Consider the following 13,724-nt stretch of genomic DNA (forward strand, 5'->3'; position numbering starts at 1 on the left):
GCTCCGGAGATGGGATGTCTTTCAGGCAGATGCCGGTTTAACCCTTTTCCTTCTCTCAGGGTTGGGGTGTGTTTTGGGGAGACGTGCCGGGATCAGTCCCTGCTAGGACAAGCACCCCACTGCCGCATCCCAGAAGATGCTCTGCGCTTAGCTTCTGCGGAGGGGGGCTGATGGCTAAACCAGCACCGCAGCAGGACAGACGGACAGTCCTGGCAGCAGGGAGTTTCCACCCTGGCGGGTGCCTGACGCAGCCGAAACAGCAGGGCTGGTGGGTCAGAGCTGGTCCCACCGCAGCTGACACCGTCCCTATCGGAGTGGTCCCTTGTCACCTGCATCACCTCGGGGAGGCCCCGGGGCTGCCCCCTGCGTTTCGGGATGATGCAGACGCCCGGCTTGCTCCCACCAGCTCGAGCACCTTGTGTCCCCCAAGCACCCCCTGGGGAAATGGGGGCACAGAGCAGGGAGCCCTTCTTCCCCGAGCAGGTTGTCATCGGTGGGGTGGGATGAAATTCAAAAGCCCAGTGCCAAACCCTGCGAACAGCAGGGAACCCCCCAGCCCGGGGCCTCACCCCTGGCCCATGTCATCCACGGCCGGGCACAGCTATTGCTGCCTCCGGAAGGGCAAAATCCTGCGCAGGGCAGAGCCCCCAGAGCCCCCCCTGGGGTTTTCCTGGCAGGGCGGCTCAGCCAGGTCCCAACCGCGAGCCCCCGTGGCTGCCTGGAGGAGCATCAGACTTTGGTCGGCTCCCGCGGCGAGGGAAGGCGTACCAGCCGGCTGGGAGAGCAAAGCAATTCCAAAGGACGGCACTCCGGAGGTGCTGCTGCTCCCTCTGATTAAATCAGACAAACCAGCCTCTCGGTTGCTTTCCCTGCCGCAGCAATCAGCTGTAAATCAAGGAGGGATTAGGGGCATCTTTGGCAGCTGCCCGTCTCCCCGCCAGATTTAGCCACCACCCCGGCCCATCGCGTGGGCGCTGACACCAGCCCGGCAGCATCGCTCCGCCGAGCGGCACCGCAGCTCCTTCCCTTGCGCCTCGGGATGCTGCACGGGTGCGTAGGACAGGAGAAGGGCAGCAGTTAAATTGCAGGATTAATGTTTTCTGAAGGCTCTGCTGAGTACTGATTTCTGACCCCGAAGCTGCTGGGGAGTGAGGACAGAGTTAAGGTGAGGTCATTTTGGGGTCGGACGGGTGCGCGTCTGGATGGATGCTGGCTGAGGGGGAGGCAGCAAAGCTCAGCGGCAATTTGATTCCCGCTGCAGGCGAAATCTGACCCAGACTCCCCAGTCTGCAGTTAGCAAAACATGTTGGGTTCTGGTTGGGGTTTTTTTCTGCTAAATTACTTGCTATATTATAGAGAGATCTGGAAAGCAATCACTGCAAACAACACCCACCCAGCCCCCTCAGCTCCCTGAATCCGCGCTAGCAATCGTGAGATGATGGCAGACAGCAAATTTCCCAGCAGTTTGCGGCTGCTGCCTCCTCCCGAAAGACCTCTGTAACCCGGCTGGCGATGGCTCAGCTCTGGCTCGAGCAGAGTTTCGGCTGGAGGGGGGGCTGGGGGCTGAGCTGGTGACCCCCCATGTTCCCATCACTCAGCCCTGCAGCAGCCCCGGAACAGCAGGATTAGACCTTCCCAGTCACGCCAAGCCTGAGCCACTGTGATATGACCTGACCTGAACCAGCCTGACTCGACCACCTGAAAATACAAATATAACTGCATTTTCTATGTCTATGTATACACACAACTTACACACATACATATATTATATATGTACAAATATAACGGCTCTGACTCCAGCACCAGGACCTCGTAGCTCTCACACCAGGATGAGCAGCATCTCGCAGGGTCCCGTCCCGCCCAGCGGCTTGCAACCGTCCCTGCAGCCCAATTTAAGCAAGCGCTGGCTGCAGAAACGATGCCAGGCAGCATCTCCACAGCAGAGAAGATGCTATCATCTGTTGTAAATAAATTTTGGCCATTTATTTCTGTTACCAAAACGCCAGCTCTCGGACCCCAGCACAAAACTGGGGATGGGTTTTCCTCCTCCCGCGGTCTGTTGCAATCCGGCTATATTTAAGTTGATGGGTTAGGATGTCTCGGCGTAATCCTGAAGCCCCGTTTTCTGGGATGCTGAACCTCGATGGCTTCTTCACGCAGGTCTTCAAACAGTTGGGAGCGGAGGGTGAGAGCAGGGGCATCTCCCACCAGAGCCTGCCCACGCCTGGCAGGGACCTGAGAGGAAACTCTGTCGCCCGCTCTGCCCCGCAGGTTTTGGGGATCACGGGACCACCGGCACAGGGCTGTGAAAGATCCTGAGCTGAGAAATTAAATGCCCGTTATTAATGCCATCGTTTGCGCCACCCTCATTAGCCATCCCGACAGAGGTGAGCGCAGCTTCTCGCCCGCAGCGTGGCCTTTCCCAGGGCACGAGCTCAGCCCTGGGGAGAGATCGGGGCAAAGTGGGCTCCGAGCACGAGGCTGGGGGATCGTTCAGGGAGGGCTTTGCTCCTTTGAAGCAGCACTTCATAAATCCTGGTCTTAAAAGGGGCTCCGCGGCGTTCGCCCTTGCAGGCCTGCCTAAAAACAGACACGCTTTTCCCGTGGGTATCGCAGCAGGTTTATCAGCCATCGTGTTGCTATTTTCTTGCCAGGCACCCGGAGCCGTTCGCGTTTAGGTTTTCAGTGATCGTTTAGCGAGCGGCCCCCATGCAGCCCACCCGGTGCAGGTGCTGGAGGGGGAGACGTCCCCCCTTTTGCGGGGGGTGGGGGGGGGGGGGCGGCTGGTTGCATTGCCGCGCCGGGAGTCGATGACAATGGGCAATTGTCAAGTTGGGGCCCCTCTCGTTTGAGTTTTCTTCCTTTTATAGTAAGTAGCAGTTGCTCCAGCAGCTGGCCTGCCTCTCCGGGGTGAGGACAGGGCTCCGTATATAAGGGAAGGAGCAGCCTTTGCCTTTCATCCCTCCGTTCAGTTGCTTCGCTGAGCGGCAGGGCTCATCCCCGCACCTCTGCAAAGACCCAGCGCGATGCCGCTCAAGAAAGCCGACCCGAGGAAGGAAGCAGCCAGAGCAGCTCCAGCCCCAGAGTCACCCAGAGAGCCTGCCTTCGATCCCAAGAGCGTGAAGGTGAGTGAGGAACGAAGACGTCGCCGTCCTCCTTCGTGCCCATCATCTGCCAGGCACGGGCGATGGAGCGCGTGACGCAAACGGTGTTAGCCAGGCTGAAAGCCAGGGCTGGGAGGCGAAAATCATCAGATTGCGTTGATGCAGCGGGCTGGGAGTGATGCTGTCCTCACTGAGGGAGTGTTTCAGTCTTGCCCCATCCAGCCCTGCGCAGCACTCGCCCAAGGAAACTGCTTCGCACTCGCACCGGGACGCTGCAGCCCAGAGCTGCGGCTGCAGAGCTGAGCACCCCACAGCTCCCGGCTGAGACGCTGCGTTGGGGCCCTGGCGGCATTAAAAAGCTTTTCTGCCACCCACTGTCTCCATCCCAAAGTATTTTGCCGCCTGCGTTGTCTCCTCCACATGACAGCATCTTTTATCCGAGTTTCTACAACGGGAGCTCACTTTTTCCTTGATTCCCCAGGATACAGTTACATTTTTAAGCCAGGGGATTTGTTAATAGCAGGTTCAGCACAGAGGCTGTTTAATCACTTGAACTAGGGATCGAGCCTCGAAATGACATCCTTTCCACCCAAAATAGCCCTGACCGTGGTCCAAGCATCCCCGCTGCCTGCCCACCCCCTGCCCGCTGCGCTGCTGCCGGCTGCACTTTCCGCAAGGATCTCAGCTCCGCAGCGAGGGCAGGAGCACTCCCGGGCACGGCTGGATGCGGCACGGATACGGTGCCCAGCCCCGAGCAGGCTGCGGAGCCCGGGGAGGGAGAGGTTCCAATGGAGGGGGGAGCCCCTCCGTTACCCCGGCAGTAACACAGCCCTCATACCTGGCTCTGTTCTCTTCTCCCAACAGATTGAATTTACTGCAGAGCAGATCGAAGGTAAGCGCTGAGTTCCCCTTCTCCCAGAGATGGCATTAGAAATAGCAAGTCCTTTTTCTGGGTAGTTTTTCACAGCAGACACAAGAGCCGAGGCCCCAGGCATCAAGTGCCCTCCTGGAGGAAAACCCAGCGGGATCCAGGTACCCCATCCCCCCAACATGCTGCTCATCCTCCGGGACGATCTCGAGGGCTTTCCTGGCAGGTAGAGGGGACAAATGAAATCAGAAAGTCACGTCCCCAACCAGCATCAGGCTGGTGAGGAGATGAGGAAGAGCGCTGGTGGGAAGGGGGGGGCGGGAGATGGAGACGGGAGCAATGCCGGAGGGGAGTGGGAGCCAGCGCAGGAATTTGGCGGAGCCTGCAACGCCGGGCTGTTGGGAGCAATGAATGGATTGTGGCTCCTTGCTCTGCACTGAGGGTGCCCCAGTTGAAGAGGATAATCCCAGCTTCAGAGCCCAGCAGGGAAAAGGTATTTTTCCATTCATGGTGAGAGATGCAGCCTGGTTCAAAGTCTGGGATTTGTGCGGGAGGAGCAGGCTCTGGCGATACAAGGACAGCCCCGTGCCGAGGGGCTGAGCTGGAATTGCGATGTCTCATCTCTCCACGGGCAGTTTTCATGCCTCTGTACAGACTGGGGAAGGGATAAGATCTGAGGACAGATCCTGGTGGGAATACTGGAAGGAGGAGACCTGGTATCCTGCAGCCTCAGCCCCCAAACCAGCTCTTGAAAGGAGAAGAGAGAGCCAGTGGAACTGTGAGCAAGTTAAAATGCAAAGATATTTGGATTTAACCTGCAGTGATGTCGCAGAGCATGTGACTTGCTCCCGTGGCTCCAGGTAGTCAGGAGTGGGCATCACCGAGCACCCTCGCAGCGGTGCCTCTTGACCCGGGGACTCACGGGCGGTGATGTCCCTCCCTGGATCCCCCCAAGAGCCAGATGGAGGGATCTCACCTGCAGAGGTGGGGCATTGTGAGGTCAAGCGGGATAACAGCAGCACCCCAAGGTGCTGGGGGAACTGTGGACAGGACTACGGGCACACAGCATGGACATCATGCAGACAGGTCCAGGGGATGGTGAAGCTCAGCAGAAGAGATAAAGATGCCAAGTACAAAATGCAGGAAACTCAAAGCCCTGGGCAAGGATTCCCACCAAACCCAAGGCAATGCCTACCAGACCATGACATCTCCATCACCGCATGGAGACCACGATCGTATCATCCCACCCAACAGCAGGAAGAGCAGCAGCTCCACTTTGAGCAAGCTATTGCTGGACATCATGAAGAAGATGGACCAGAACCTGGAATTCATTAGCGCCATGGACAAGAATCTCACAGCTCTGAGCATTCACGTGAACGGGCTGGAAAGGCTGATTACCCACTTGGGCCAGTCAACTGCTCAGATGGACTCACTGGCCTGCAGGCAGCGGGATGAAATCCAGAAGTGTGTGGAGCATCTTCTGCAGGAAACCCACCATCTTGCTGCCTGCGTGGAGCAGCTGGAGAGGCAGGTGCCAGCCACCAGCCTTGGGGTCCTTGGCTTGCCTGCAGAGGAGGAGGGTAAGGACTTTGGGGGATTGCTGGAGGACTGGTTTCCCACATTTTGCACCTCGACACCAGTGAGGAGCCTGTTGTAGCGGAGAGGATCTTCTGGGTTGAAATGAGAGGCAGAGATCAGGCTCCGAGCAGCACAGCAGCATGGCTGTCCATGTAGCCAACACTGGGATTAAAAAGAATTCAGCAGCAGGTCAGGAAGCTGAAAAGCATCACACACAGAAGGAAAGAGATCCTTAATTGTTTTTAATTTAGGTCTCCTTTCTCCAGGTAAATTGGAACACTTCGTGACATGATAATTTATGGGAGCGAGTTTGGAAATGAATCTCCCATGTCCTTCCAAGAAGAGTTGGCATGACGTGGTCTGTAAGGCTGGGGTGGGCATGGTCACCCTTCCCCAAACACGAGCATCGCTGTGCTGTGTCTGCCTGGCTGGGCTGGGGGGATGCCAGCAGAGCGGACGGGGCGTTGCAGGTGTTGTGGGGGTGCAGGGGAGGGTCATGGGGTCCCCAGGAGGGCCGAGTCAAAAAGGGGAAGAGCAAAGAGGGTGTTCTGCAGCAGAAGCATCAGCCTGCACCTGCAGCCAGTGCTGCCAGTGCAAGGTGGTGCAGGAATCCCAGCAGGATTTGTCCAGCCAGCTCCGCACGGGTGGCAAAACCTGCTCGAGAAGCTGAGCGGCTGGTTGAAGGAGTCTGGCAAGCTTCTGTGACTCATTGCTCAAGGTGGCGCAGGGCTGCCTGCCCTGGGCAGCAGCAATGGGCGCAGAGGGCACTCGCCACGCACGTGTCTATCCCTTCCCTGCCTGCCAGGCAGGACTCGCTCCCAGAGGGATGGGAAATGGGGCCAGCATGGCAGGGGACATCCGAGCTCTTCTTCCCTGCAGAGTTCAAAGAAGCCTTCAGCCTCTTTGACCGGACGCCCACGGGAGCCATGCAGATCACCTACACGCAGTGCGGGGATGTCCTACGGGCGCTCGGCCACAACCCCACCAACGCAGAGGTCCTGAAGGTGCTGGGCAAGCCCAAACCAGAAGGTGACTGGGGCAGCAGGGACAGGGTGGGACAAGCAATTCCTGTGCTGCCTGGCAGCAAGTGAAGAGTTATGTCCCCTGTAGGAAGAACCTTGTGAGATGAAGGAATTGGGAAGGAAATGACGCAGAGAGGCTTCGTTCCTGCGTAATTCCTTCACTCCCCCTCCCCGTACCATGGCTGACATAAGGGACAGGCTGCTCTCGCCCGGGGATGGTGGCAACTGATGCTTAGCAGACTGCGTTCCGAGCTGGTACAAACTGGTGCCACCTGCGCAGTCCCGGTGTAGCCACATTGCCTTGGTGACAGAGGACCTTACCTGCTGGTTTTAATTTTTGGCTGATTTCAGCAGTCTGGGTGCAGTCCCCAGATGTTAATATTTTATTCTTTATGTGGATCTTCCCCTCTCGAGAATAACATAGTAATAGTCCCATCACCTTGTGGGGTTTCTCCCCGTAATCAGATGGAAATGAGACCAGGCTGACTTCAGCCTAACGAGGTTAATCTCTGACCCCCATCTCATCCTTCCCTTCCAGAAATGAACACAAAGATGTTGGACTTTGAGACCTTCCTCCCCATCCTGCAGCACTTCACCCGCAACAAGGAGCAGGGAACCTTCGAGGACTTTGTGGAAGGGCTGCGTGTCTTCGACAAGGAGGGCAACGGCATGGTGATGGGAGCCGAGCTGCGCCATGTGCTGGTCACGCTGGGTACGGGCTGGCCCTGGGGAGGGGAGCAGACATGGGCCACCCCTAAGCTCTTTCTGGGCAAATGGCTCGGGTTAGTTGGCTGGTCTCACGTGTCAGAGAGACCCTTTTCATTCTGCGGCTTGTAGGCTTTTGTAGGAGTGAATGGCTCCTGAAAGTGCGGCCTTTTCCATGCCACAGCTTCATGCGTGAGCTGGGTGAGACGGAGAGCCCATAACGTCCTCGACCTTCAGACAACCACTGCAGCTTGGTCCTCTCCCCACAATCTCCCGCCAGCCCTCCCCAGTCTGTAGTGGCACACAGCTCCTTTTTAATCCCCTTTTCCTTCCTCTGGTGGCTTTGGCTCCCTGGGAGAAGGACAGGAAGGTCCTGGCAGGCTGAGAGCCCTTCCCCTCACCTCTCCATCCTCCTCCTCCAGGGGAGAAGATGACAGAAAGCGAGGTGGAGCAGCTCATGGCAGGGCAAGAAGATGCCAATGGCTGTATCAACTATGAAGGTAGGAGCAAGAGATTCCCTCGGGGCCATCTCAGATACGGTTGTCCTGTCTTAGGGTGCGAAATGTGTCCTCTGCGAGGACATGGGTGATCACTGAGAGGGAGGTGTGGACCACCCTCCAAAGCCTCTGCAAGGAGAGCTGTGCGACGTGTCAGCTGGGGTGGGGACAAGGCGGTTGTGCCAGTGATTTCCAGTAAAAGCAGCTGAAGACAGCGTGTTTCCAAGGGTTTCGGGACTGTTTAATCCCCAGTTTTGGCACTGTTTTGTTGTAAGCTATCAAAAATAAACAAAGCCAGCGTCTTTCACAGCAGAGGCTAATTGGGAACATTTGGAGACCCAGATCGCTCACGGCTCCGAAAATCTGGCACAGGGGGTGGTTAAACCTGAGAACCTCTAAAATTGGAGAGCACTGAGGAAAAGAGGGTAACCATTTCCCTTGGCCTCAGAAAACTGGGGACAGGGGTACCGTCTCGTCTCCAAGAAGGGTTTGGTATCACTGAACAGGTTTGGGCTGGCAGGCGTAAGGTGGGAACAGGAGGAGAAATCTCAGTCCTGGCAGAGCGTGTCCCCTTCGTCCCTGGGGTGCCCCGGGCTGGGGGTACCCCCGCTGCCTCTCTGCCCGCCCACCACAGCTCACACCGTGCTTTGACCTCTCATGCTCTCATTTCTCATTTCCTCCTCAGCTTTTGTCAAGCACATCATGTCTGGCTGAAAGAAGAAACTTCAGGTGAGTTTATCAGGGTCTCCTGCTGCTCACCGCAAAATTGGAGATCCTGCGTATAACGGCCAGGGGCAGAACCACCAAAACCCAAACCGCAGAAGCAACCCTGCAGTGGACTAACGCCACAGGAATAATCGCAGCTCTGAAAGCACAAAAAGCAGCGTTTATGATAATAACCTCACTTGTAACTCGTGCCGTTTAAAATACATTGGGACAGCATTGGCCCCGTGACTGTCGCTCATGGTCTGTGTCGATTCTCTGCTCGGAAAGAAAGAGGTTGGTGTGGTTTATGGCGAAACATTTTCTAGCCCACCAGGAGCTCAGGTGGTCGTCAAACAGCAGCCAGTGCAACTAAATATTTAAAAACCTGCAGCAGTGAATGACTTGATGCTAAGAAAATACTAAGTACTTAGCAAGGAAATTTCTGAACTAAGAAATATCAACATTCCCATTAACATTAGAAAGAATATGGAAAATGTACCATTGACGCTTGTTAAGCTTTTTTGTGTTGCTCTAAGTCTGCCTGAGGAAAACAGAGAAAGAGGTTTCTTTTAGGGTGAACTATCCCTATGAAATCTGTTCAATTTAAAAGAAAATCCAAATTACTAAGAGCTGGCCCCAGTCTCCCCTGCCAGTTTCTTATGGTTTCGTTATCTCACTTTTCTTAAACATTTTCCCTCTCCCCAGCTGTGTGAAAGGCAGGCAGGAAAAAAAAAAAAAAGAAAGAAAAAAAAATATTACCTTCAGATACTGCTAAATACACAAATTAAACATTTAAAAAACATTTTTTTTTCCCCCTGTACAAATCTCTTTAAACACGAGGTTAAAACAGAGACAGACAGAACTCTGAACTCTGAATGTTCAGCATCCTTTTTATCCTGTTTTTCATCCATTTCTCTCCAGTTTCTGTTCATCGGCTCAGCCATATAGGTGGTTAGGTGGCAAACGCTGCCAGGGAGATTTAATTCTACACAAAACTATTTGCATGAAACACTGGGGTTCTTAATGGTGTGGAATTAGGGCGAGTGCCACCTGAGAGGGAGCACTCCCGTCTCAAAGATTCATTGCGTTAAGCCCTCTCACGCTTGTCTCCCAGGCTCTCGGGAAGGTTTGAACCCACCTGAGCACCATGAACAGCGAGATTCCTCCATCCATGTCCCTTCCTCCCTGGATGTCACACATCTGCAGAGATGTTTTGCATGAACCACCACGAAGAGTTGGCCTCCATGGGTGTGTGCCTAAGCCTCCGTATACAACGAGACATCTGCAACTTGGTTTTAAACCTTAAGTTATTCTTTTCAGTCTTTTCCTGTGACACTTGGCTCATTAAATTTTGTTCCTTCCTCCCTTCAATGGAATCTCTGCTTTGGCTTTGGGTTATTCATTGAAGCAGTAGATGGAGGAGACCCCTCGGTCTCCACCAGTGATTGGAGATGGCAGGATGTTCCCACAGAGAGGAGAAAAAGGCAGGTTTGATGATCACTAGATGTGAGGTTAGGAGTTCAGCCTTGGGGGTGAGGGTCTTTGTTCACCACCCCACCCTCAGTGGGGGCCAGGAGCTGGGCTGCAGTCTGGTCACGTCTTCCTGATGTAGACCTGGTGCAAAGTGAGCATGAGGGACAGGTTGTATCAAACAGACCCCATGTTCTTAGGAGGTTCTTCACCTCCTCTCTGCCCCAAAACCAGCTCTTTGGTGGACCTGTAGCCCACCCACCCTACAACATGCTGCCCCATGAGCATTTCTTCCAGGTCCAGGCTGAACTGCACCCTGGAGCAAAGAGGGACCTGCTCCCCCTGCCCCCATCCCTGTCACAGGAGAGACCAGCAGGCACCTCTCCTTCATCAACACACTGCCTGTCCCAGCCAAAACAGGCCAGAGACCCTTGAAAAAACCAAAAACATCAGAGAAAACATTAAAAACATTATTTTTTCTATGTCATTTTTCTACATCGTTGACAGGTTCAAAAGTCCAGTTTTGAAGGGTGGTTTCCAGGAGGTTGAATCCAAGGGGGAAGGAAAACAGGGAAGCGATGGGTATTTCTGGGCCAGGTCACACCTCCACCGTCACGGCGCGGGATGGCAGGTCCCTGGGGTGCGGGTAGTGTCCTGCCTGGGATGGAGCCCAGCCAGGACAGGGCTCCCTGGCCGGTTCCTCTCCAGGCAGATGGTGTGTTCGCAGCCAGAAGCTGTCCGGGGGCTGTGCGATGCAAGCTGCTGGCTCTCTCCCTCTTCCTACCTGCAAAAAAATCGTCATAGCATCATTACAAGTGGTGAATAATTCATGACGGATAACTCAGCCCTCCCATCAGCAGAACAGCTGGGAGCAGAAAACACTTTTCTTTGATTTGTTCCTTATTCCAATGTCCTCGCTCCGTGACTTTGACTAGAAATTGAAGGCGTTTTGCTCCGATGTGGTTGATTTCAGCTGCCACTTGCTCCTTTCTGTGCAGTGACTGAGTAACAGCTGCTTTCAATTCCCACTGCTTGATTCAAATGCTCATAAAAAGCAACATAAGCTGTTTATAGACGCAAGATTAGATTTTAGCTTCTGTCTGTGGTATTTCTACAGCTTCCATTAGGGAGAATCTGGGCATCTTGCGTCTTTAATGTACTAGCTGTGTTTTAACCTGTTAAAGGACCATGGTGACAAGGTGAGAAAGGACGCTGCTTGCTGCATGCTCGCTCCAGGGTCACGTTTGCCCTTGCCACCACCGTGGCACTGGCTCCTGCAGAGGAACGTGCTGTTGCAGAGAGGAACCGAGCAGAGGAGAGGCAGGGGACCTGCCCGAACTTGCAGAGGAAATCCATAGCAGAGACCGGGGGCCCTGCTAGCTGTGATATTCCTGCCCTGGCAAGCCAAGAGGCTGCACTCCCCCTCCTATATGCAGAGTACAAGCCTTGTATTTGAGCCTCCAGCTTCTCTGTAGACAGGAATGACACTGTAAATTAAAACCAAAGAGGCTCTTGCAAAGAGACAGACAGAAAGAGAGCAGTGAAAAACAATAGAGCTAGAGAAAAACGGGAGGGCTGTGAAATCCAGCCTTTGAAGCACCCTCGGGGTAAGAGCCAGGCACGCTTCACTCTGGGGACCTGTCTCTTTAGGATAAAGCAGAGTTGATTTGCACCAAAGCAGGTTGGAATGATGCACTTGAACAGGCGCAGTATATACCTCTGTATCTCTACAGCTATATACCGCTACATGTGCCTCCGTGCCCCACCTCCTCCTCCGGAAAAGCCGAGGACAGACATTTAGTCTACAGACATTTATAAAAAGCATCTGTGGACACCAGCGAGTGACCCTGCATGCAGACCTGCGCTTCAGGCCTGGAGGAGTCTCTATGAACCAAGATGTCCCAAGACAATAGTCAACACCGTCCTTTTACAGTTCAGACATACTTAAGAGTCCCCTGGACTCTGAGGGGAGGTAAAAATAACCACCCCCCCCAAGGAGAGTCTATGGCTGTATCTCCTCAGGCTGCGATAAGACAGAACCTCATACCAAAGATGGTCTGGATGTCAGGAGAGTTAGCGCTGTGCCCTGTGAAATGGAAGACAGACGGAGCCAGCTTTCATCCTGAGGAGTTACCAGCCCCACGTGGCAGGGCAGAGAGATCGGGATGAGGACGATGAGTACGGACTGTGCTCCTTGAAAGGGTCCCTCGGACCCCCAGGCCCACGTACGCACACATCACCATCATCACTGTCAGCGTCTGAGGCCAAAGGCCGTTAGGGAAGGCAGATACTTCAGTGTATCATGTTGTTCGCACCTTTCATGTTCGGCAAAATTACTCGGGTCAACCCAGCGGTGAAGCAGGTATCCATCCCCAGGGGAAAGCACTGCTCCGTGACCCATTTTGTTATTTGTCTCAGGTCAGGGATTGAAGCAAGCTTTGCCTTGCCATGCCAACCTGCTCACACCCTGAAAGCTAACAGCTGCAGATTTACTGGGGAGATAGCCAACTTGTAAATATGCTTTTCAGAAACGCAGAGAAAGATGTGTAAAGAGAGTGGGGAAGCACGCAGGCCAAGCTCTCCTGCTCTCCACACAACTTTTCAACATAAGCACCAGTCACGCAGCTTTTATTCTCATGTAAAGATGCAGCCCCCTGCTCCCACATGCGCGTATCAGGCAGTGCAAGGACCCATCCTTCAGGCAGCTGAGTGCAAGTGCGAAAGGTATGGGAAGGAGCAAGAGAGCAGAGAGTCCATGTGTGTAGGCGTGCGCGCGTGTTGGGGTGGCGTTATGTGGCGGTTCTATTACAGGAAGCCTGCAGAGGGATTTGGAGAACGGCCTCTGCTAGATGCAAGTAGCTATTGATAGATCAGTATTTTTAATAAACTGAAGTTTAGTGGTGCATCTTCAATACGTCCTTTTGGGCAAGGAAGAGAGCGCGCTCTGTGCCAGGAGACGTCAGACGAACCGGCACCTGCAAAGAGATTCAAGCTGTAATTGTCAAATTAACCTCCTTGCCCCAGCGCCCCTATCTGCCCGTTTGACTCCTGGCGATCTTGGTTGCACCTACCTGGGGAGAGCCACAACCTCAGGACTCCCCAGTCAATGGTGGGGACCGCACCTGGACAGCGCTGACCCCCTACAACGGGACCAGAGAAGAGGGAACCACCAGCCAAAGCCCAGCGCCAGTGGCCGGGCCCACGCAGGCCTCCGGGTATGGCGGGAGGGAGACTGCAGGCCAGCACCGTGAGGGATGCCCGGCCTTCCTTACAAGCCACTGCAGCCAGTACACCAGAGTCCCGTTTTTTGGTACAAAGTGCAAGTTTCTACATGCACGGGTGCAAAGGCGCTTTGGGGGACGAGCCCCAGGCCGCGCTGGGGGTTTCCCCGCACCCCCCCACGCCGGGTGCCCACGCTGAGGGCCTGAGGCAGCTGTCCCCCGCCCCGCTATGAGGGACAAAACCGCACGGCTCCGCATTGTCCCTCAACCGACCCGTGTGGGCAGCGTGCAACCCCGGCTGCCGTGCGGTGGGCACCGAGGGGAGGCCGGGACGGCAACTCTTCAGCGCCCCGGCGCCGCCATCCGCCCGCTCCCTCCCGCCCCGCCGCGCCGCGCGGCTCGGCTATCTCCGGCTCCGCTCGGGCGGCTCCGTCAGCCTAAGCGCTTCCGCCTGGCTGACTACGGGGGGCTTTCCCAGCTGTTTTCCGTCGGCGCTCGGCTCTTTCCGCCCGGAGCTTCGGGTATTTCCGGCAGACGGTTCGGGTGTTTCCGCC

General features: G+C 55.1%; 1 protein-coding gene across 1 annotated transcript; it reads left to right on the forward strand.

Moving 5' to 3' along the window:
• Positions 1-765: 765 nt before the first annotated feature.
• On the forward strand, positions 766-9,834 carry LOC129195338 (myosin light chain, embryonic). The gene is made up of 8 exons (XM_054801281.1): positions 766-1,165; positions 2,871-3,125; positions 3,969-3,996; positions 6,430-6,579; positions 7,111-7,284; positions 7,700-7,777; positions 8,460-8,773; positions 9,594-9,834. The coding sequence occupies exons 2-7, from the start codon at positions 3,027-3,029 to the stop codon at positions 8,486-8,488; spliced, it is 558 nt and encodes a 185-aa protein (XP_054657256.1). The 5' UTR covers positions 766-1,165; positions 2,871-3,026; the 3' UTR covers positions 8,489-8,773; positions 9,594-9,834.
• The last annotated feature ends 3,890 nt before the right edge of the window (positions 9,835-13,724 follow it).

The sequence above is a fragment of the Grus americana genome, chromosome 22, assembly GCF_028858705.1.
Source record: "Grus americana isolate bGruAme1 chromosome 22, bGruAme1.mat, whole genome shotgun sequence".
In the NCBI taxonomy this organism is placed as follows: Eukaryota; Metazoa; Chordata; class Aves; order Gruiformes; family Gruidae; genus Grus; species Grus americana.